This window comes from Delphinapterus leucas, chromosome 14 (genome assembly GCF_059928025.1).
Source record: "Delphinapterus leucas isolate spDelLeu-1000000601 "Yukka" chromosome 14, BTC_Dleu_Yukka2, whole genome shotgun sequence".
NCBI lineage: Eukaryota > Metazoa > Chordata > Mammalia > Artiodactyla > Monodontidae > Delphinapterus > Delphinapterus leucas.
The window spans coordinates 72127138-72151781 of NC_143142.1; the positions used below are offsets into that span (position 1 = coordinate 72127138).

At 35.5% G+C, this 24644-nt stretch overlaps 1 protein-coding gene across 7 annotated transcripts in view; it reads left to right on the forward strand.

Annotated features, from left to right (window-relative positions):
* Positions 1 to 24644, forward strand: part of WDR7 (WD repeat domain 7) — a 375177-nt gene that overhangs the window by 102414 nt on the left and 248119 nt on the right. For all 7 annotated transcript variants that reach the window (XM_089895232.1, XM_089895231.1, XM_089895230.1 and 4 more), the window contains 3 exons: positions 7359 to 8128; positions 9444 to 9532; positions 22987 to 23105. In XM_089895232.1, the coding sequence (XP_089751358.1) occupies positions 7359 to 8128; positions 9444 to 9532; positions 22987 to 23105 (978 nt within the window). The remainder of the gene's footprint in view (positions 1 to 7358; positions 8129 to 9443; positions 9533 to 22986; positions 23106 to 24644) is intronic.

Genomic DNA, 24644 nt, shown 5'->3' on the forward strand with positions numbered 1-24644 from the left:
TTTCAGTTTTCTTAAATTTTCCAAGGCTTGATTTGTGACCCAAGATGTGATCTATCCTGGAGAATGGTCTGTGTGCACTTGAAAAGAAAGTGTATTCTGCCACTTTTGGGTGGAATGTTCTATAAATATCAATTAAATCTGTCTGGTCTATTGTGTCATGTAAAGCTTGTGTTTCCTTATATATTTTCTGTTTGGATGATCTGTCATTGTTGTAAGTGGGGTGTTAAAGTCCCCTTCTATTATTGTGTTACTGTCGATGTCTCCTTTCATGGTTGTTAGCATTTGCTTTATGTATTGAGGTGCTCCTGTGTTGGGTGCATAAACATTTATAATTGTTATATCTTCTTCTTGGATTGATCCTTTGAACACTATATGTAGTGTCCCTCCTTATCTCTTGTAACAGTCTTTATTTTAAAGTCTATTTTATCTGATACGAATATTGCTACTCCAGCTTTCTTTTGATTTCCATTTGCATGGAATATCTTGTTCCAACCCTTCACTTTCAGTCTGTATGTGTCCTTAGGTCTGAAGTGGGTCTCTTGTAGACAGCACATATATGGGTCTTGTTTTTGTATCCATTGAGCCAGTCTGTGTCTTTTGGTTGGGGTATTTAATCCATTTACATTCAAGGTTATTATCAATATGTATGTTCCTATTACCATTTTCTTAATTGTTTTGGGTTTGCTTTTGTGGGTCTTTTTCTTCTCTTGTGTTTCCTGCCTAGAGAAATTTCTTTAGCATTTGTTGTAAAGCTGGTTTGATGGTGCTGAATTCTCTTAGCTTTTGCTTGTCTGGAAAGCTTTTGATTTTTCCGTGAAATCTGAATGAGATCCTTGCTGGGTAGAGTAATCTTGGTTGTAGGTTTTTCTCTTTCATCGCTTTAAGTATATTCTGCCACTCCCTTCTGGTCTGCAGAGTTTCTGCTGAAAAATAAGCTGATAACCTTATGGGAATTCCTTTGTATGTTATTTTTTGTTTCTCCCTTGCTACTTTTAATATTTTTTCTTTGAATTTAATTTTTGTTAGTTTGATTAATATGTGTCTTTGTGTGTTTTTCCTAGGGTTTACCCTGTATAGGACTCTCTGTGCTTCCTGGACTTGGGTGACTATTTCCTTTCCCATGTTAGGGAAGTTTTCCACTATAATCTCTTCAAATATTTTCTCATTCCCTTTCGTTTTCTCTTCTTCTTCTGGGACCCCTATAATTCGAATGTTGGTGCATTTACTGTTGTCCCAGAGGTCTCCGAGATTGTCTTCAATTCTTTTCATTCTTTTTTCTTTATTCTGCTCCTCGGCAGTTATTTCCACCATTTTGTCTTCCAGCTCACTTATTCGTTCTTCTGCCTCAGTTATTCTGTTATTGATTCCTTCTAGTGTAGTTTTCATTTCAGTTATTGTGTTGTTCATCTCTGTTTGTTTGTTCTTTAGTTCTTCTAGATCTTTGTTAAACATTTCTTGTATTTTCTCAGTCCCTGCCTCCACTCTATTTCTGAGATTCTGGATCATTTTTACTGTCATTACTCTGAATTCTTTTTCAGGTAGATTGCCTATTTCCTCTTCATTTATTTGGTCTTGTAGGTTTTTACCTTGCTCCTTCATCTGTGATGTATTTTTTTGCCGTCTCATTGTTTTTTTAATTTTTTTTACTGAGTGGGATTGTGTTCCTGTCTTACTCGTTGATTGGCCTGAGGTTTCCAACACTGGAGTTTGTAGGCTGTTGGGTAGAGCTGGGTCTTGGTGCTGAGATGATGACCTCCGTGAGACCTCACTCCAATGAATATTCCCTGTGGTCTGAGGTTCTCTGTTAGTCCAGTGGTTCGGACTTGGAGCTCCCACTGCAGGAGCTTTGGCCTGACCCTCAGGTGGTGAACCAAGATCCCACAGGCCATGTGGGGTGGCAAAAAGAAAAAAAAAAAAAAGAACAATAACAAAGTAAAGAATAAAATTAGTCTACGAAACTAACTGATACGTTAGAAAGAATATAAAAATAAAAATGTATACGAATCAACAACCAGAAGGTACATTGGTGCCACAATAGTAAAAAAGAGGAGTGAAATGAAAAAAAAAAAGGAAAAACAAAGTTTTTTATAAACAAGGGGGGAGGGCTTCCTTGGTGGCGCAGTGGTTGAGAGTCCGCCTGCCAATGCAGGGGACACAGGTTCGTGCCCCGGTCCGGGAAGATCCCACATGCCGCGGAGCGGCTGGGCCCGTGAGCCATGGCCGCTGAGCCTGTGCATCCGGAGCCTGTGCTCCGCAACGGGAGAGGCCACAACAGTGAGAGGCCCGTGTACCACAAAAAAAAAAAAAAAAAGACGGGGGGGGGGAACGCCTTGGCTGTGGAGGGCAGGGTGTAAGCAAGGGTGAGGTTTGGTGGTGGGCGGGGCCTATGCTCAGGAACCACAGGGCTGGAAAAGACCCTGGGGGCTGTTGGGGGTGGGGCTTAGGCTCAAGGAACAGAGGGGGCCCAGGTGTGCCCCCCACCCCTGGTCTCAGGGCGTGGGAGGACCTTACCTGGGAGAGCACTAGGCATCCTGGGCTGGAGTGGGCAGGGCAAATGCCCTCCACTCCTCTCCCACTCCTCCCGGAGGGCCCCTCTCCCTGCCTCTGCTGATCTCTCTTGCCTACCTCCTGTGCCTCAAAGGACCCACACGGCCTGGGTGGGGCCTTGGAGGGCAGGGGAGCAGCCTGGGAGCTCAGCAGGCTCCCTGTGCCTAGGTGTGTGGCGCAAACACCCTCTGCTCCTCTCCCACTCCTCCTGAGGGCCCCTCCCGCCTGCCTCTCCTGATTTCCCCAGCCTCAGGGCGCCAATCCTGTCTGGTCTCTCCTTCTCCCCATTCAGTCCCCCATTTCCTACCAGTTCACTTGGGGGTTCCTCCCACCTCCTTGGGCGTCAGAGTTCCCCACCAGCGGCCGGCAGGCGCCCTAGTTGTGGAGAGATGCTAACTTGGCGGATTCCCACACTGCCATCTTCTAAACATAGTGTTTGACATTACACATTTAGTGTTTGAAAAAGGAAATCCTAAGCATGGTGGTGTGAGAAATAAAACATTAGCGTATGCGTCCTTCAACCCATCCCATCTACATTTTCAGTACTATTGCATACTTTTATCTTCCCTCATCTGGATGCCTTCTGTTTCCTCCAGGTTTATATTCATAATCCTGATCTTGCTTCTTTTCAGCCAACATTGCTGGTGGATAAATAGTTATAAAATTAAATTTGATCATGTTACTCCCCTTATTAAAGCCGTTAGATAGGAGCTCTCATACTTTACTGTATAAAGCCATCTAGGGTTTCATTAGGCAGATTCTGATCCATTCCAAGAGACATTGATTCAGGTCTGATATCAGGTCCAGGAACCCGTACTTTAACAAGCATCCCTGGTGTTCTGAGAGAAGCACTGTTTTAATGGCTCCTAAGCCTGCAATTGAAAGTTCAAAAGCCTTAGTGTGGACATCTGTGCTCTCAGTGAACCATGCCTTGCATTCTTTGTCTTGGTCATCAACATCAACACCCATCCTGTGATGTTTCCTGCCTTTATCCTTTTTCACATCCTGCTATCTTTCTGCCCTTTCATACCTCAAGTTATCCCTTTGGTGAGGTTCTCCCTGATCACCCAAGGTGGAGTTGGTACTTTCTCTGTTGTGTTTCTTTTTGTTTTTTGGCTGCATCAGGCCTTCGTTGCCGTGCACAGGCTTTCTCTTGTTGCGGTGAGCAAGGGCTACTCTTCGTTGTGGTGCGCAGGCTTTTCATTGCGGTGGCTTCTCTTGTTGCAGAGCACAGGCTCTAGGTGTGTGGGCTTCAGTAGTTGTGGCGTGCAGGCTCAGTAGTTGTGGCACATGGGCTTAGTTGCTCCGCGGCATGAGGGATCTTCCCAGACCAGGGCTCGAGCCTGTGTCCCCTGCATTGGCAGGCGGATTCTTAACCACTGAGCTACCAGGGAAGTCCCTTTTTGTTGTGTTTCTTATTGTACCTTCCAACTGCCCTTTATTTGTAGCACCATTCATCCTACATAGTAATTTCATTATTCATTAGTTTTGAGTTGCATGACTAGAAAATCGTCTTACTTATCTTTGTATCCTTAGTGCCTTGCACAAACATAGGTAAATGTGGAATGAATGAGTTAAACAGAGGAATGAAATTCAGAAAGTCTTGATTTTTTTTTTGACTTCATATTTTGTGTAGTGTAAATTGATCTGTACTGCTTATGCACCTTAGGTTCTTAAGCTATAGTATGGAAATAATATTTATTTTCTACCTTCCTTTAAACACCATTTATTCAATTCGGAGCAGAGGTTTATACAAAGGAAGCAGAATTAGTGGTAATTCTGGAAATAATTTTTGAAAGAGCAGCCACTTGAGATACTTCTTGAAGGTTGAATAGAAGTATGACTTGAGTGGCAGCAGTGAGAATGAGAAAGGAGCATGATCCTGGCATAAGAAATGCAAAGGTACAGATGTCTGCAACTGCATGGTTCTGGAAGGCACAAGTGGTTTAATTTGGTTTCAGTAGAAGATGCAGGGTTGTGGTTAGACATGGAATTGGGGGAGTCGGCAGCAGTCTATTTTGGAGGCTGTTTTGTGCTTTGCAAAGAAGTCTTTGCAAAGATTTTATCCTTGGGTTATAAAATGCTGTTGAAGCCTCTTAAGCTGGAAAGGAACATAGTCACATGGGAGGAGGACTGAGACAGAAGATAGACCATTTAAAGGGACTTAGTGTAATTTTACGAGTGAAGAGTTGATTAGCCACTTAAAATAATTTTATGAAGATTTTTATGTTCTTTGTTCATTCTGCCAGGTACTCTGATACGCATGGGGTTACACAAGATGAGTACGGTATAGTTCCTGTAGAGTACAGGAAAATGTAAATACATAAAAGAACTAATTATATAAATATAGCCAAGGCTCACAGGTTTGTGATATATAGTATAGAAAATGTTATGGGAACTGGGTTCATTGTGGGCTAACTTTCCCGGGAGAATTAGGGTCTTGATGGAAGAGAAGGGATTGGAGTAGAGCAAAGAAGAATATTTTGGGTAAAGAAATAAATAAAGGGATTAATGGGTGAGGGAGTGTGGTTATGGTGCTAGAGCCTGTTTGTTATAGCTGGAAAATATCTGGTATCAAATTGTAATGGGCCTTGAATGTTGTGCTGAAGGATTTTGCATTTTATCCTAGAGCATTATTTTCTAATTATGAAAATAATACATATTGATTATATACAATTTAAGAAATATATGGAAATATGAAGAAAATGTAAATCTGATATGACTCCATCACAAAAAGTGGTTGCTATGAACATTTTCATGTATTTCTTTCCAGTGTTTGTCACTGTGCTCAAATGCATACTTGGGCATTAAATAAATGAAATCAGAATTATTCTCTGTTGTATAGTGTGTGTGTGTGTGTGTGTGTGTGTGTGTGTACGTATGTGCACATGTGTAATCTTATCTCACTTAAAATTGGAACATGGGCATTTTGCCATGTGGTTAGATGTACCCAGGAAGCATGATTTATAGTGATTACAATATTTATTACATGGTTATGCTTATTTATTTCTTTATTGTTGGATTATTTAGGTTGTTTTCAATCTAAAATAATGGACACTGTTTCACTGAACGTCTTTGTATTTCTGACTATTTAGGATAGGGTTCTAGAAATAAATGTACTGGATCAAACTATCTTAAGGGCTCATGCTGTATTTTGCCAAATTGCTCTTCCAAAAGGCTCTATTTAAATTCATGCCTGCAGTGTGTGGGTCTGACTTTCATTGTACTCCTGGCTAAGTATTTTTTGTGTGTTTACTGTTTGCTAATTTTATAAGTGGTATCTTGTGGTTATTTAATTGTTATTTCCTCGACAATTCATTTGAGTAGGTTTTCCCTTATATTCCTTGACTATTTGTCTCTTTTACTGTGACTTGCCCTTGACCTTTATGGTATTTTTCCCTTTTCTTTTATTTTGGTATTACTATTTTTTATATAGATTATAACTTCATTAGTCCTATTTCTGGCACATTTTTCTTCCTATTTCTTACTTGCCTTAACTTTTTATAGTAGTGAATTTTAAATTTAAGTGTGTTTGGCAAGTCCTTTCTCATCTTGAGATCTAGTCACCTATACTTTGATTTAGTTTTAATTTTGTATTTTCCATTTCTCTTAATAACCCATGATAATGGCAGTGTTTGGCAGAAGAGTGACATAATTAGATTTGTTCTTCAGAAAGCAGTCTTGTGGCCTGTGAAGGCTGGATGGGAGTAAGGAGAGACTAGGGGCAGTGACGTCTGTTTAGAGGAGAGGAGATAAGGGTCTGAACATAGTGATGGTGATGGTGGGGATAGATTAGACAAATGATTCTCAACCAATGATTTGGGAGATGCAGCAGGTTTAGTGGGAGGGTGGAGATTAGGACAGATTAAGTACAAGGTTTTATGGGACATCCAGATACAAGCAGTGGGAATTGTAGGATTGAAACTCTTTCAGGAGCTGGTCTGGCTGGTGATGGAGATTAGGGAGCCACCTGCATATAGGTGATAGTTCTAATATGGGAGAAAGAATGAGTTTTCAGGGCAGCTGACTGAGAAGGGTGGTCAGAACTAGAAGGCTCATTAAGAAGGTGTTCTCTGGGAAGCTCTTTTTATACTTTCTCTCTCTTTCTGTCTCTCTTAGCAAAATCAACAATGTCAGAGATTATGGATATGGTCAGAGATACTGCAAAGAGATTAACGAGGAGAGGGACTGAAAAGTTTCCACTGGATTAGTCTACTACTTTCCTTAAATGTGGCTAAAAGGGGCAGTAGACTGGGAAAGAAATAGAACAAGGAACATGGTCAAAGGATAACACTTTTAAAGACTCTAAGTAGACTTGAACATGTTCTCTATTGAGGGAAAAGAATTTATGGAGAGGGAGAGATTGAAGGTAAAGTAAAAAAGGAGGAATTTGATGGTGCAGCAACTTAAAAGGATGAGTAGCTGTGATGAACGCATTATTCTTTCAGGTGGAACAAGTAGTATTACATTCCCAGAGATAGAATTTGCATATAAGTTATTGAAACAATTTTTAATCTGTTCTATGAGTAAAAAGACTCCCTGCTTCAATAATTAACTTTCATTTTCTTTTGTTTTAAAGATTAATTGACAGTCTTATAATTGTTTCAGCGTAAAGTTCTTCTAATTGTTTAAGTTCATATCTTTTATATGCTGCTGATTGGCAGAGTTAGTGTGTTACTTTTAATGATACAGATACCTAAAAAGACAGCTTAATAAGCATTTAAATCCCTTTGATTATTTATTGTTCATTAATGAATGCATGAAATTAAATACTTTGAATTATAGCCATCTTTTAAAAATATTTGTTGCAGGGAAATTTACCTAAATATTCTCATAACTCCCTGATGGTTCAAGCAATAAAGACAAACCTAACAGACCCGGACATACATGTGCTTTTCTTTGATGTGGAAGCGTTGATTATTCAACTCCTGACTGAAGAAGCCTCTAGGCCGAATACTGCGCTTATTTCCCCAGAGAATCTGCAAAAAGCAGCTGGCGGTTCAGACAAAGGGGGCTCTTTTCTAACTGGAAAACGAGCAGCAGTTCTCTTCCAACAAGTGAAAGAAACTATCAAAGAGAACATAAAGGAACATCTCCTTGATGATGAAGAGGAGGATGAGGAGATAATGAGACAGAGGCGGGAAGAAAGTGATCCCGAATATCGGGCCAGCAAATCTAAGCCACTGACCCTGTTAGAATATAATCTGACTATGGACACAGCAAAATTGTTCATGTCCTGCCTTCATGCCTGGGGTTTGAATGATGTTCTGGATGAAGTCTGTCTTGATCGCCTTGGAATGCTGAAACCCCACTGCACAGTATCGTTCGGCCTCTTATCGAGAGGGGGTCATATGTCACTGATGCTTCCTGGTTATAATCAGGCTGCTTGTAAACTATCACATGGGAAAGCAGAAGTAGGAAGGAAGCTGCTGGCGACGGAGGGAGTAGGAAAGGGAACTTACGGAGTGTCCCGGGCCGTCACCACACAACATCTCCTGTCTATCATATCTTTGGCAAATACCTTAATGAGTATGACCAATGCAACTTTTATTGGTGATCATATGAAGAAGGGCCCTACCAGGTGTGACCATGATAGTTTGATTTTATTCTTATGTTTCAAAAAAAAAGAAACCTGTTTTATTTTTGTCACTTCTTATTACCTTTTTTTGGGGGGTGGGGCGCTCTACACACCTTGACATTTTTGTGTCATCTCAGTGTTTCCCCTTTAAATTTTAAATACAACATGCATGACAAAATATAATCAAATTGTACAGTTTTATCTATACTCAGACATACTTAGTAGCTATTTAAAAAAAACTTAGAATGAGGGAGTAGGTCAGAGTTTAGCTTTAACAAATTGTAGACTAGCTCTTCAGTAAATATAATCTTAGATTGTATCTATTTACAGTTTGCACTAACATTTAATTCAAATAGTGTATTTGGTTACAATGTGTGACCCACAGTGATGAATGGTAAGTGTTCAGTGGCTGGCTTCAGCATTTTGTGAGAAGTATAGTCAGAATTTCTCTGGGAAAAGAGGAAACAACTTTTTAAAGTGCAGGAGAGTATTCTTGTAATATTTCTACATATTTAACCTGAGTTGCTATTTCTCATTTTCCAGAAGTCATGAAGACAACTTTTTAAACTCTTGTTTTATTATACTTTATTGAGAGCCGACCACATTTAGGATTTTTTAAAATCTAACATACTAAAGTAGCACTTACCTAGTGTCTGGCTCTGTTGTAAGCACTTTACAGATGTTAACTCCTTAATGCCCTTACCCCTATAAGGTAGGTACTTTTATTATTATTTTGCTACAGATGATAGAGCTGAGACACAGAGAGGTGAAGTAACTTGCCCAGGGTCACACAAGTAGTAAAATGGTAGGGCCGGAATTCAAAAGGGGGCAGTCTGCCTGTGGAGTGGAAGATTTCTTAATGCCTTATTACCCTTTTCAGATTGTAGGGCTGAATTTTTTGAAACTCAGTATATTGTTCCATAAGTTCATTTGGACCAATGATGTGGGGTGGGCTGAAATATCAGCATGCTAATACTGAAGAATGAAGGGTTAATTATGATATTTATCTGTCAGTGGTAGTAGATTAAAGTGTTCATAAATATTTCTTAAACTAGTTTAAAGCATAAACAGCAGATGTAAAATTTTTACTTGCTATTTGTTAATCATTTAATTTTCTGTATTAAAATCTGAAATGGAAAATGTTAATAGGTACAAAACAAAAAATCCCTATCTTTTTGGAACAGCAAATTGAAAATGTTCTGTTATGTGTTTCTTTTGCAATTCATTTGGAACTAGAAAGCTTAATATTTTAAATGGCTCTGGAATTATGAAACTATGAATGTGTATATATACATGTATTTTCTTCTTCTTTTTAAAGGCCACCTAGACCAGGCACCCCAGACCTTTCTAAGGCAAGGGGTTCTCCTCCAACTTCCAGTAATATTGTGCAAGGACAGATTAAACAAGGTAAAATTAAATCTTATTAAGTAATTGACATGACATTTCAGCTCTAGAAACTGAGGAGGCATAGCTAATGCATAATCATAACATTTTGTTTGTCTCAGATTGTTAAATAGAGAAAAGTTGTTATATTCCAGATGTAAATATGGATAATTAAGATGTTAGTTAAAAATAAATCAGATTTATTTAGAAATTGATAAATGAGCGTATTTCACATAATTTTATTGTACTGTCTTTGGCCTAATCTTTATGCATTAGGGGCACCTTAACTTGACAACGCTAGTGCCTTAATGTGTGTATCTTGAGTCTATAAGGTATGTCTATTTTTTAAACTACATTTAGAAATGTTTAAATTCATATTTCCATACTATAGCTATTCTTGTGTCGTTTGCCAGTAGTTCATGCATTGTAATCCACAGTGGAAATAGTTTCTTTTTATTTAGTCATTATATACTTTAACTTTTTGTTCATAGCTTTTGTTTTGTTAGGGGATAGAAGAAAGATTGAGTTTTTCTTCCTTTATTTTCTTTTACACTCATTTTAGGACTTGACAAGAGAGTTCAGGGGGGAGTCACTTCTGCTTAGAGAGCTTTCCTTTAGGCTAAGTTGAAGGTTGTGCTTGTAAATGGTGACATTGTAGGATGTTCTTTTTTCAAAAAATTTGTTTAAGGTTTTAAAGAGTCAGTGAACAGTTCCGCAGAATTTGTTTGGTGAACAATAGGCCTCCAACTTCATGCCTACAGTTTTCCTCTTTCCTAGAACAAGTCCTCTGCTCTCTTAGCTGATTGTCCTTACTTTAATATCCTTAAATGGTATACTTGGTTTTTAGTTTTAGGTACTGTGTCGTAGCTTCTCATTATGGAAGATAAGCTACCCCACTCTCTATGCCACTCCTATCCTTCATTTCCAGCCCCATGTGGTCACCTCTCTTATTCCCCTGTCTTCTCATCAAGCCTTTATACTCATTTTATAATAGTCTATATGAATATATATAAAAGTTTTAATTAGATAACTTTATACTTGTGTATGTGTGAAATACACACAGAAAAGTGCACAAAACAAATATGCAGCTCAGTGATTTTTACAAGCTGAACACCCATGTAACTATATCCCTGGACAAGAAATAGAACATTGCCAGTACTCCTGAAGCCTCCTACATGTTCCCTCCCAATCAGTATACCTTCCTCTTCCAAAGGTAACCACTATCTTGACTTTTAGGAAATCATTTCCTTGCTTTCCTTTATGGTTGTACCACCTAAGTTTAAATCCCTAAACACTATGGTTTAGTTTTGCCTGTGTTTTGAATTTTATATGCGTTCAGTTAGTCATGGAGCATGCATTCTTTTGTGTTTGGCTGCTTTTGTGAGATTTATCAGTGTTGTTGCACGTGACTATAGTTTGTTCATTTTCATTTTATTGCTGTATACTATTCTGATGAATGAATAGACCACAATTTTTTGATCCATTTCTTGGTCAATAGACACTTGGATTACTTCCGGTGCTTCATTTTCATAAATAATTCTTCTATGAACATTCTTGTATTTGAATCTTAGTGTATATTATAAGCGTTTCTGTTGTGTATGTAGCCAAAAGTGGAATTTCTGCATAGATTTATCTTCAGCTTTAATTGTGGATAATGTTAACATGTTTTCCTAAGTGAGAGACATATACATCCATCAAACTGGCTAAGGGGAAAAAGATGGAAATTGTTGTGTTAGCTGGGATATGGATCAGTGAGACCTCTCATATATAGCTGGTAAGATATCCTAGCCAACACTTAATATTTTCCATGTTTTTCACTTTAGCCATTTTGGTATGGCTAGTATATCTGACATATCAGTATTTTCATTCCTGATTAATATTTTTGTGTCCTATTTAAGAAATTACCCTGATATTTCTACTCTGATATGAGGATATTCTTCTTTATTTTCTTTTGGAAGCTTTCTTATTTTACCTTTCTCATTTAGGTCTATAGTCTGCCTAGACCTTAATTTTGTGTATTATGTGAAGCAGGGGTCCTGTTTTGATTTTACTTCCATATACCAAATTGGTACAGCATGATTTATTAAAGAGATGATTCTTTCCCTACTGCTTTGCAGTGCCATTTTTGTCATAAATATAATGTCCTTATATATGGTAGTCTATTTCTGAGCTGTTTGAGCACTTTGATTTGTTTGTGTATCATTGTGCCTTAATTACTGCAGCTCTGTAATAAGACTTGATATTTAATAGATCAAGTCTTCCCACCCGTTCTTAAAGAATGTCTTGACTATTCTTGTCCTTTTGAATTTCAGTATAAACTTTAGAACTGTTTTATTATTATCACAAAGGCCTATTGTGATTTTAACTTCGATTTTATTGAATTTGTAGATCATTTGGGGGAGAATTATTATCTTAATGGGATTCACTCATTTAATCCATCAACTTGATATATCTCTACATTTATTTAGGTCTTATTTAGCTATCATAACTCTGTATAGTTTTCTATATAGAGGTCTTATATTTCTTTTGTTAGATTTATTCCTAGATATTAGATTTTTAAAATACTCTATTTAATATCTAACTGATATTAAATTTCTTCATTTTCTGTGCCCCTGATATAGAAATGCAGTTGACTTTTGTATATTGACCTTATGTCAAAGAATCTTGCTAAATTCACCTATTAAAGGTAATACTTTTCTGTAGATTCTTTTGATCATATGGACAATCATATGGAACAACTTTTTTTTTTCCAGTATCAAAGGGAGAACTTTTAAGATTTCATAATTATGATAATTCCTATATGCTTTTACAGATAATCTAAGAAATTAACTCTTCTGTTCCTTTGTTAAGTGTTTATCATCAGTGTATGTTGGATTTTATCATGCTTTTTCTGTATCTATTGAGGTGACTATATAATTTTTTTTACTCTATTAATGTGATGGATTTACAACCCAATTTTGCATTCCAGAATAAAACCAATCTTGTGATGTATTATTATCTTATATATTGTTGCATTTAATTTAATATTTTTTATTTAGGAAAACGTTTTCTTCTAATATTTATGTAAGGTTTTACTTTATTCAAGTTTCGGCAAATGGATTGGGGAATCTTCCTTTTCCATTTTTAGGTAGAACTTGTGTGAGATTGACATTAATTATTTCATAAATGTGCAGTGGAATCTGCTGGGGTTAGACCTAGAGTTTTCTTTGTGGGGAGTTGTAAAATTCTGGGTTCAGTTTCTCTCATTGTTATAGAACTTCAGGTTTTCTGTTTCTTTTTGTGTCAGTTTCATTAAGTAGTACATATTTAGGGATTTTTCTAGTTCTAAATTTTCAAATGTGTTTGCCTTTGAAAAGATAACATCTTATCTTTTTAATTTCTGTAGTATCTGTGGTGATGTCTCCATTTTTATTCCTGATATTAATCATTTGTAGCTTTCTTTTTTCTTGATCAGTCTTACTGGGGCTTTATCAATCTTTTTAATCCATAGTGCCTTTGTTTATCCTTTCAAATGCATATTTTTTCCTGTTTCACTAAATTCCGCTCTTCTCCCACTTCCTTGGGATTCAATATGCTGTTATTATTAATTTTTTTAAAAAGTTTATTTATTTTATTTATTTCTGACTGCATTGGGTCTTTGTTGCTGTGTGTGGGCTTTCTCTAGTTATGGCTAGCGGGGGCTACTCTTCATTGCGGTGCGCGGGCTTCTCATTGTGGTGGCTTCTCTTGTTGCAGAGCACAGGCTCTAGGCACGCGGGCTTAAGTAGTTGTGGCTCGCGGGCTCTAGAACACAGACTCAGTAGTTGTGGCACACGGGCTTAGTTGCTCTGTGGCATGTGGGATCTTCCCGGACCAGGGTTCAAACTCATGTCCCCTGCATTGGCAGGCAGATTCTTAACCACTGCGCCACCAGGGAAGTCCAGTTATTATTAATTTTTAAAAACTTTTTACGATTGATGGTTACTTACTGATGTTGAATTGAAGTTAGAGCAGACATCCTTGCCTCATTCCCAATCTTAGGGATAAAGCATTCAGTCTTTTACTATTAAGTATGATGTTAGCTATAAGTTTCTCTTAGATGAGCTGGATGTTGAGGAAGTTCCCTCCTATTCCTAGTTTGCTGAGATTTTAAAATTATGAATGGATGTTAGATTTTGTCAGATTATTTTTCTGCATCCATTGAAATTATCAAATGAATTTTCTCCTTTATTTTCTCAGTAAGTCCAAGAACATTGACTTCTGAATTTTAAGAAACCTTGCAATCCTGGGGTAGATCACACTTGGTCATGATGAATTATCCTTTTTATAGATTATTGGATATAATTTGCTAAAATTTTGTTAAGAGTTTTTATGTGTATGATCGTGAGGGATTTGGGTCTAGAGTTTTTCATTTCAATAATGTGTTTGTTCAATTTTGGTAACAGGATAATGCTGGTCTCACAGAATGACTTAGGATGTTATCCCTTTTCTTGTGTTTTCTGGAAGGGCATGTGTAGAATTGATACTATTTTTTACTTGTTTGATCTGTTTTACCAGTGAAAATATGTGGGCATAGGGTTTTCTTTATGGGAAGATTTTTTTAACTACAAATTTAAATGGTTTAATAGATATAGAGCTATTTAGGTGTTTTTTTTTTTAATTCATCTTGGGTGAACTTTGGTAATTTGTGTCAAATTTATTGGCAAAAAGTTGTTTAATATTCTCTTATTTTCCTTTCAATATCATATCTGTAGGATTTGAAATGACATCCCCTATCTCATTTCTATTATTCATAACTTATGTTTTTTCTCTTTTTTCCTGATCAGTCTAGCCAGTAACTTAGCAGTTTTGTAGTTCTTAACCAGCTTTGGGTTTCATCAGTTTTTAATGTTGTTCTTCTGTTTTCTATTTCATTTATTTCTGCTTTGCTTGTTATTATTTCACTTCTTTTGCTTTAAATTTGCTTGTATTTTTTATTTTTATTTTTTTAGAGTAGAACCTGAGGTCATGTATATAAAACTTTTCTTCTTTCCTAATATAGGCAGTCAGCACTACAAATTTACCCTAAGTACAGCTTTAGTAGCATCCCACATATTTCGATATGTTTTCCTTTTACTTTTTCTTTTGACTTTTTCTTTTATCCCTGGGTAATTTATTGTTGAGTTAAATTTGCAAACATTTGGGAACTTTCCAAGGATCTTTCTGCTATTGATTTCTAATTTATGGTCAGATAATATACTTTGTATGGTTTGGATTCTTTGAATATTGAAACTTGTTTTATGGCCCTAAATATGGTCTTTCTTGGTCAGTATACTGTGTGCACTTCAGATGACTGTGTATTCTGCTCTTGTTGGGTGGAGTGTTTTATAAATATCAGGTCACGTTGCCTTAGAGTATTCAAGTTCAGCATATATTAGCTGATTTTTCTGCCCACTTGGTTCTGTCGTTTAGGTAAGGGTATTGAATTCTGCAGCAGTTGTGGATATGTTTATCCCTCCCTGCATTTCTATCAGTTTTTGCTTAATATATTTTGAAGCTCTCTTTATTGGGTGCATAAACCTTTAGAATTGTTATTTCTTATTGATCAACAATGCATTATATATTTCACCACCATGATGGTATTGAATTTGCTCCCTTGGCCAGATCTGAGGATTTTAAAGTTGGAGTGCTTTAATGTTGCTCCTCTCAGAAAAGCCTTGAGTCTTGAGAGCAGCGAAGAAGGAACTAAAAATTGTCTTTTTCTAAAGCATTTACTTAAGGTGATAGATTTAGGAATTTCCATTTAGAACAGCACAGACGCTTGTCTTATAAAGTAAATGAAGGTTAGCAATCTGTACTGAGAATTACATAGTAAAATGCTTTAGGATGGCATTATAAAACTCATTTTCTATTTGAATATTGAAATGTAATATTTCTTTAACATATAGTTGTTAAGCACTTTTGTTTTTCCTCCAAACAACTCTATTTGGGGTACAGAGAGATTAGTCTAGTGTATACTGTCTTGAATAGTTTATGTCTATCTAGAAGATAACACACGAACATAACCAATGTAGGGTAGGAGGTGGTGCTGTACAGATAAAGGGCTTTGATTCCTTGACTGCTCTTCAGCAGAGTATTATTCAGTCTCATCTCTCTACTCTGACTTCTTTTACACTGGTTTTCTTTTAAACATTTTCATCTTTCCTTATGTTTTCTTTTCCTGACTCCCACTGTAGCCCACATTGACTCACAATCTATTTTCAAGTTGGATTGCAAACATGAATATGCTTCTTTTCAATAAACTGTCACTTTATGTTGGTTAATACTTGTTCAGCTCCAAAATAATCTATATGGAATAAAGACTTTAGCTGGGAATTGGACCTTTTACAGGCATTTGGGTCTGAGAATAAAAATGATATAAATAGTTTTGCTAACATAATTTCTCATAAACAATATCAGGGTATTTCATGGGCAAATAATTTCTTCACAAGAAGTTTATTTTGTCTAGCAGTTGGCTTGTTAATTCAGTGTTTTACAATAATTAACATTTACTGACAGTCATACTTTTTGATAGAGACAGTATTCATTTATTAGATACTTGATTTTGCAGTTTATAAAATATCTCACTTGAGGAAGGGATCAGAGATGTCAACCAAGTAAATTTTTGTTCATGGTCATACATCCCTGAGTCTGCCCATGGCTGTAGGCTTTTCTATATTCTGACATATTGTACTTCTCTTTATCAATTCAGTAATTTCACAGCGAAAGTCTTTGGTCTGTGCCTCTTGTGCTTATCTTGACTGTGACCATATCTTTATGTTAATGGTTACATCTTTACTCAGGGGTAGGTGTGGAGGTAAGTCTAGGCAACTTAAAGTTATGTTACATTATTTGCAATTTTATTTTTAAGAAGTGGATCCAATTTAGGTTGTCTAAACTTAGAAGTAAGAGGTAGTTGTTCCTAAATTATAACCAATAGTTACTCACCATCCTTTTCCAGGATCTATAGCAAAAAACTAGGAGTACCCGTGTCAGGCTAACGAAGAGGCCTGCGAATCCCTTAAAATTTTGTGTTTGAACTTATGTGCCCTTTAAAAAAAATTGCTATAGCTATAATTTAATTGCAGAAGCTCTAACTTTGGTCTGCTTTGGAAGCTCAGAGGGCAGGGCTGTTTTTTCTTTTTTGTTCACTGATCTGTCACAAGTGCTTGGAACAGTGGCTGGTACATAGAAGGAGCTCAGTAAATATTTGTTGATTGAATGAATCTATAGATACCTACTCTTTATGCTTCTAGAGTCAATATGTCAATAACTAGGAGCTGAGGCCGTAAGGGCTGACAAGAGATCCCTGCCTTCAGGGAGCTTGTATCTAGTGGAGGAGATCCAGAGGAGTGCAGTTTATGATTTTAGCTGGCTGCTTATTTGCTTTTCCTACCAGACTCTGAGTACTTTGAGAGCAGCATCTTGGTCTAATCTTTATGTTTTATATGCTTAGCTTAGTACCTGGCATGGAGTAGGCACTGATTACGTTAATCAAATGAAAGAAAATTTTGATAGCCTTCATATGTCTAATTCAAGTTAGTCTTTATATTATAATTTTATCTTTCACTATGATGAACTCTCTCCACATGGTTTTTATCTTGCTCATTTATTTATTTTGCATGTTAATGGAGACCTTTTACAAAAGGTTGTGTTTCTTTTGGTTTTTCTTTGTTTTGACTCTTTGGTTGAAGTTATAGGCCAACATGAAACTATCCCTCCCTCTGAACTTACTCCAATTCTAATGTAATCCAGTGGTGATCTAGAGGCGAAGTAGAGTAACTGTACTTTTTAAGCATTATCAGCACTTTCGTATTTTGCCTTGATACATATCTGTCTGTTTGTCAGAGTACCATCTTGGGCTGTTTACTCATTCTGATTTACGGTAGCTCCTCCTCCTTTCTACTTCCTGGAGCTTTGTGTTCCCTTAGTGCCCTTAGCTATTTGTGCTCTTCTCTTACCGTGTTTTAAGGGTATCCTTTTTTCCTTATGATGTTTGGTTAATGATTTATCCTAATGCGTCATGTTGATTTAAAAGATGATGAGAATGCCTGTCTACCCAAGATAAAAGTGTAGACATAAAAGAAGTTTACAGAAAGGCAGATGTTGCTCTAAGATCTCTGTATTAGATGGCATACCCAGTGTGGAAGGCCTTTGTATTAAGTACATGGTGATTGACTCTGTTTCCTCATTTCTAATTTTTTCATGTTTTCTCCTCCTCTATCCTCTCCCTCTCAAAGCTTCATGATTCTCATATAACACTTCAGATAAAGTGATTCATTGTAAAATAATTTTATTTATCTTTTTAGTGTTTAGCTTTGAAAAAACTTCCTTTTTCAGCATTGCATTTGGTTTTCTGTACCTTCTAGGTTATCTTTTTTTTTCTTCTGAAAAGTGTATTGAGAGGGCTATTTGTGCATATCTGCTGGGAGGGTAATGAGGTTTAGACCAATATGTAGGGAGCACTTGCTACCAAAAGTATGTTTGCTTTCTTCCCTATATAGATTTTTCATATCACAATGGCGACTGGCAAAAATGGAGCTTAGATTTAGATTTCAAAGGAAGACTGAGGTAGACCTGTTCAAAGACAGAAACCATGGCTATTGTCATTTTGAGTACTTCTATATATGCCATTTAAAGGGAAACCAGAGCATATGTGTGCACATATATGTTGTCACAGATGTTTATCTTCGTCTGTCTTTTCATGTGAGAGTAAGCTGTTGTGAAGAGGCTCTTAGCTGCAACATTACCTAAAGAACTTTCTCAGGTAAAATAAGAGAACTTGTGTCAGTTCTGTCACCATTTTGAAGCTGTGCTGAGACTATTTTCCCTTGTGTTTTACTGATCCTTAATAAGAGGAGCAAATTGGTAAGAGGAGCAAAAAGTTGACATGGCAGCTTTTCTATTTCAAGAAATTAAATGCTTGCTTATGTTTTATGGTATAAATCTTCGATGTTCAGTGCCATACATAAATTATTCAGATTTATTATGTGTCATTAAATCTTGAGCTTTTTATTATGGTAGTGTACTTTTTTCTTCTAATTTCTATTGCTGACTTTTCTATATGTGGACAGTTTTTAAAGCCGTAGTAGAGTTTAATTTCAGTATTCTCAATGAATTATGAAAACAGTTCTAGATTCTGCAGTTTCAGTTATGAGGTAGTCTGACTAAAGTATTTCTTGATGATGATGCAGAGATTTTTAAAGCATAGTAAATCTGATTCCTTGATTTCTATTACAGTATTTTTTTAAATTTTAAGTGCCCACAGAATTTATTAAAGGAAAGTGTAAAAGGCTTTTTCTACATTGCAATACCATTTAAACAGGACTCCAGAAATATAATACTCAGAGCATCTGTTTATTTCTCTCATTACAGATAAAGCTATATATGTTGAACATTATTCTATTAAGACATATTCTAGCAGTTTTGCCAGTAGCATTTCTAGTGTCCTTTCGACTTGTGATTTAGGGAAAACATTATAGTTTAATCCCACTCCTTATTTGACCTAGCTAGGGAAATGATCACTCATTCCTAAACTTTGGTTTGTTTGTATTGAATTTTTTCACCTTACCATTCTAGTGTCCTTTCAGAATTAATGATAAAGTCAGACGAAGTTAACCCAGACTTTTCAGGAATAATAATTTCTCCTTTATTTAAAGTGAAATTATAGAAAACCCCAACTGTTGGAAACCACCAGAGGAACTTGCTCAACAATTTTGGTGGCATGAAAGCTAAAACCTGTAAATTTACTCCTTGCCACCAAAGGCTTACCAACTTTTTGCATGGGGAATTGAATATTTTATAGGCCATAATTACTGAATTTGTATTTAAAAATGATTTAAAAATGAGAAATTATTCAGTGGAATATGTAGAAATATTGCGGATTTCTTTGCAAGATTACAATGGAATTCTTAGATCTGATGAAATATACAATTGAGAGTAATTCTAATCCTTTCATAAGTATAACATTATAAAGTACTTGTAATTTCATAAGGAACAAAAAACAGGCCTGTTATAATAAAAAGAATGATAATTTCCCAGATAAAATTTTCATGTGTGCAAGAGGTGCTTCTTAGGGTTTATGGAGTTGGATTTTCTGTTTTTTATTACTGCTCATATACTTCTTTTAGTTCTCTGGTTTACCTCACACGTGTCTGATTGACATTATGATGCATTCGTGAGGAAATTATGAAAAGTTGTTTTCATGCAACTGTCCTGTAGTTACAAAAGAACTTCACTGCATGAAAAGCAAACATATCATTCAGCAGACAATGCTTAATCTGTTCAGGAGCCCAAACCTATTGCTGTTCAAGGACAGAAGAAAGGAGAGGGATTAATTTGAAGATGCTTGTGCATGACATATGGTAATTTCTCCATAGGAAGGAAGTGTCAAATGGTGACCTCTAAATCTTAACGTTGACCTTCAGTTGTAGAATGTGTGCGCCATACGGTCCTTTTGCCTTTTCATGTGATAATTTAAGCTGAACATTTTCCTGGTAACATAACTTTTTGGGGGGGAGGGTGGGTGTTGTTCCATCTATTCTATAAGGATTATAGCATTCACAGTAATTATTTTAGAATATAAAGCATTTGTATCATAAAAATATTTTTTAAACTGAAGAATGGAGCTATGTTAGGAGTCTTCTAACAAGAGTTAAGTATATTTAATTTAACTTTAAATTGTTATATTTTAAAAGTTGTATTTTACAAGTTGGTATAATTTAAATTGAGTTTTTATAAAATGAGTAATAAATTGAAATGATCTCAGTGAATATTGGTTGGAGAGATTACAAAATAATTTAGGCATAATGTTAGGAAATAAATTATTAGAAAAAAATGTAACTGACAATCCGAAGACCAAAATAAACTTTTCATCATGTGATACATTTTAAAAATTGAATTACATTTTTGTGAATTCTTAATATGCTTATTGTCATTTTTTTCATTGTAGCCTTAGTTATTTTAGAACTTCTTTTTATATTAGATGACACATCATTCAACTATAAATAGATTTTGGTTTGAACTACACTGTGATTGCTATTCAATAAAATATATCATTTTACTGCCATAATCCTTAATAATCATACCTCTCTGATTAAAGCATCATTTTTCAGTTCTACATTTACTATATTTTGCCAACCTTGTTTTTTAGTATTCACTAACACTGAGCTTTTTTTCAGAAACCGCTGTATCTCAATTCTCTCCCCTTTTATTTCTTCTATTTTCTGCTGCAAGTTGCTGCACCTGTCGTTTCTGCTCGGTCTGATGCTGATCACTCTGGCTCTGACCCTGCTTCTACTCCTGCTTTACATACCTGTTTCTTAGTAAATGAAGGTATTCTCTCTCAACTTTCTAACAACTTTCTTTCAATCTGTGCTTTATTCTAGTGTATGTTCTTTTTATCTAATTTATACATTCATCTGCTTTGTTATGTGTGAGATCCTAAAGTTTCCATTTTATAACTTGATTTGCTAATGTCAGTAATAAGGGTCGATTATAAAAATGTAATGTTGTTCCTGGCTGGTATAAACCATGTTTCCTGTAATCTAGAAGGCTATTAAAGGAGTGCAAAGATGCTAATCTGTGATATGAAGTAGGCATTAAAAAGGGGGTTGGTTTTCATGATGATGTTTGCCATGTGATCTCTGGTGTTAGAGCTAATTAATTTATTTTACATGTATCATTACTCTGTGACAGACACTCTTTATTCTCTGTACACAACATGTGCCCTGGTTAGAGGGGAAAGCATTTTGGAGCTCTGAAAATGTTAATGGAATCTACAAACCTTTATTCCCCAAGAGCTATCTAGGATTATTTATACTGACTGGAAGCTTAACGGAACTTGTGAGCTGTGAGTTATATCCAGTCTCTTCATTGTGGGCTCAATCTTCACCAGTTTATATAATATAAAAATGAGTAAATTTACAAAATCTCATATGTAACCCAGAATGATTCTAACTCTTCACTAAAAGCAATAATACCAGTCTATTCAAACAGAAAGAGTGATACAATATCTATAAAATACAGAGCCCATGTTCTAAGTATCATTCCTTCGGAAAGAAAACATGGTACCGTAAAAGTATAACACATTTTTTGTTTGGTTTCCTTGTCATAGACCTGTACTAAGGTTTGTATGTTAAGATTGGATTTTAGCAAAAATAATTAGGGTTATATTTGTTAAGCTATTGTGAAAGGTAGTAATTCGTTGATTCAAAAACAAGCTGTTGACTTTGGACCATGGTGAGAATCATCTTCATATTAAAATTTAGCTCATTAATACACTTCATACTTTTATGAGACATTAAAACATTTAAGAAGTTACTAGGTAGTAATTTGTTTATATGTATTTGTGTATGTGTATGTATATGTATTCCTCTGTTGAAAATAAATTATAATCTAAAATGTGTGTGCTCATCACCTTAATTAATGCAATTATATATTCTTAGTTGTTGCGAATTTCCTTACTGAAAAGGTGAATCTTTACATAGGTAGCTTGTCTCTCTCGCTCTCTCTCACTCATACCCTCTTTAACAATCCCAATAATCATTTTGAGTTTTATGGTAGGGCTTTTGTTGTTTTTGTTTTAGAATACTACAGCTTAGATTATTTCAGAACACTGATTTGCTAAAATTTTGTGGTCACAGATAACTCACCTTGTAATATGAACACTTTTAAAATAGGATGGAAATGATTACTTGAGAGTGTCTGGATACCAGTACTTTTAAGTATTGCAGTGGTTTACATTGTTATCTTTATATAATCAGTTTCCATATTGTGGAATAGAATTTTGGAAAAAACAACTTTTATTCCCATAGATTAGAGTTAATGATACTTAAAATTTTATAAATTTTAGATTGTTCTTATTTTGGGGAATGTAGGAATTCATTTTTTCCTTTCAAACTTGGTGTTAGTTTACTTAAGTTATGATTGTGACTAAACTTCTGATTCATTTTGTAAGAAAAGGGATCAATAAGTACGTTAATTAAAGGCCCTCTGACAGAGAATAGAAAACATCTCTGTTGACTGATACGAAGGTAATACCAGATGGCCAGGCCTTAAGTGACATGAACTTATCTTTGGATATCTGTGTGAGTGCCCTTTTAACTGCCAGTAGGTTCGAATCTAGAGCTCTGGTATGTGTTTATTTCTGTGCTTTTCTAAACCTGAATATATGTCTTATTTTAGAGGGAATGTTTAGAAATGTGTTTTTCTTGTGGAATTGGTATATACTTAATGTGGAAATTTATTTTTATTTGTTTTAAAACTTTTAGAGTTCTTAGAGCTGAAATTTGAGAGGAAATACATTTAGAAATGAAATACATTTGTTATATCTTTGTACAAAATATCTAATAATAAATTGAAATCATAACATAATTGAGCAGATCTCCCCTTTTTGGTTTAGGTTTGGTATACTTACATGCAGAAAAATATTGGAATTAGGGGGAATACCAAAGCATTTATAATATATTACATTTTAACAGGATGGAGTCAGTTGGCTGCTATGCATTGTGTTATGCTGCCAGACCTGCTGGGATTGGACAGATTTAGGCCCCCACTTCTAGAGATGCTGGCTCGGAGATGGCAAGATCGATGCTTGGAGGTAATATCGAGGTGATGTGGATAGAAAACAAAAACATTAAAAAGGCACTGGACAAGTGTAAATTTGAAACAGAAATGTTATTTTTATCTAACTTCTTATCACCTGTTTATTATGTGATAGAAAATATGGATCCAATGATTCTAAACAGTAATGTTTCAACTTGCATATTTGTTTACTTCTTTTTAATCTAGTGAGTATTTGATCAAAAGTTTTATATACTTATGGAACAGTTTCTTAAGTATTGATTTCTGTGCAGATCATACACATACATACACACACACATACATACAGCCCACCTCCCCCCCAGATTGCACATTCAGGTATAATCACATCAATCAAATTCTAAGTGAATAACCATAGTCCAGTGGAAGGTCGTGTGTTATAATACAAGGGGAAGGTCTTTGGAATTAGAAGAGACCTGGGCTTAAAAATCAGTTCTGCCAGGTATTAACTTTGTGACCCTAGGCTATGTACTTAACCTATTTGAAGCTCATTTGTAAAGTGGGGATAATAATATATTCCTCACAGGATTGCTGTCAGGATCAAATAAGATAATGCAAGTAGCACAGTAAGTACAGAGCCTGACACATGGTAGGAGCTCAGTAAATGGTAGCTATTATTTTGTGTTAATGGACTTGTGTGGTATTAGATATTGCTTGCAATATAATATCACCAGGGATTTGGAAATGTTTTATGGAGATTTGCTTATTATAGCATTTGACCCATATAGCTATAGCAGTTTATGTCATTCAAAAGTTTTAATTTACCAAATTTAAATAGCATCCTGTCCCTTTCCTGGTCTCCCTTCCCTCACCTCCAAGTGGAATTGCAGCATACTGAAATGTTCATGGTTTTGCATTTGAATAATGTTTGAATTCACTTCAAAAGTTAGTTATAGTTAAAAACAATTTTTATTTGAATTCTTATCAGGTGCTACCGAGTTATCTCTTCAATTATAAATACTCAATAAATTGATTGGTACATACCTTGACAGTTGTCTAGCTTCTTTGAACCAATGGGTGTGGCACTTTGGCCAAAATAAAACAAAACTAAACTAAAACTGCAACATAAAAGTGTGTGCCATGTTGAAAGAAAAATTGAGATAATATAATTTTGAAAAATAGTTTCCTTTTATAGAATTAATGCCATTTCATAGGAATATATTTGCTTGTTTGTTGAAAACAAATTGTTCAAGCCAGTCTTAGGTATACGTGAATTGCGTGGATTAATACATATATGTTTGTGTAAGCAATATCTATTTAGCATTATAATAGAAAGAAATCCACTAGACAAGGTTAAATTTCTTCAGGCTGAAAGAGAAAACATTTAATAATTCTAACAGTGATTTTTTAACAATAATATTTATATGGAAATTAAAAAAATTTTAAATGCCAAATTAAAGCACAAAAATATTTTTGTGCAAGCCTTGGAAAATGAAGTTTTAAACCCCAAACTGATTAAACATTCAAACATTATTCTATTAGTGTTAAAGTATTTTTAAGTGAGATCATTAACTGAAAATCTTTGATTTGCTTGCAT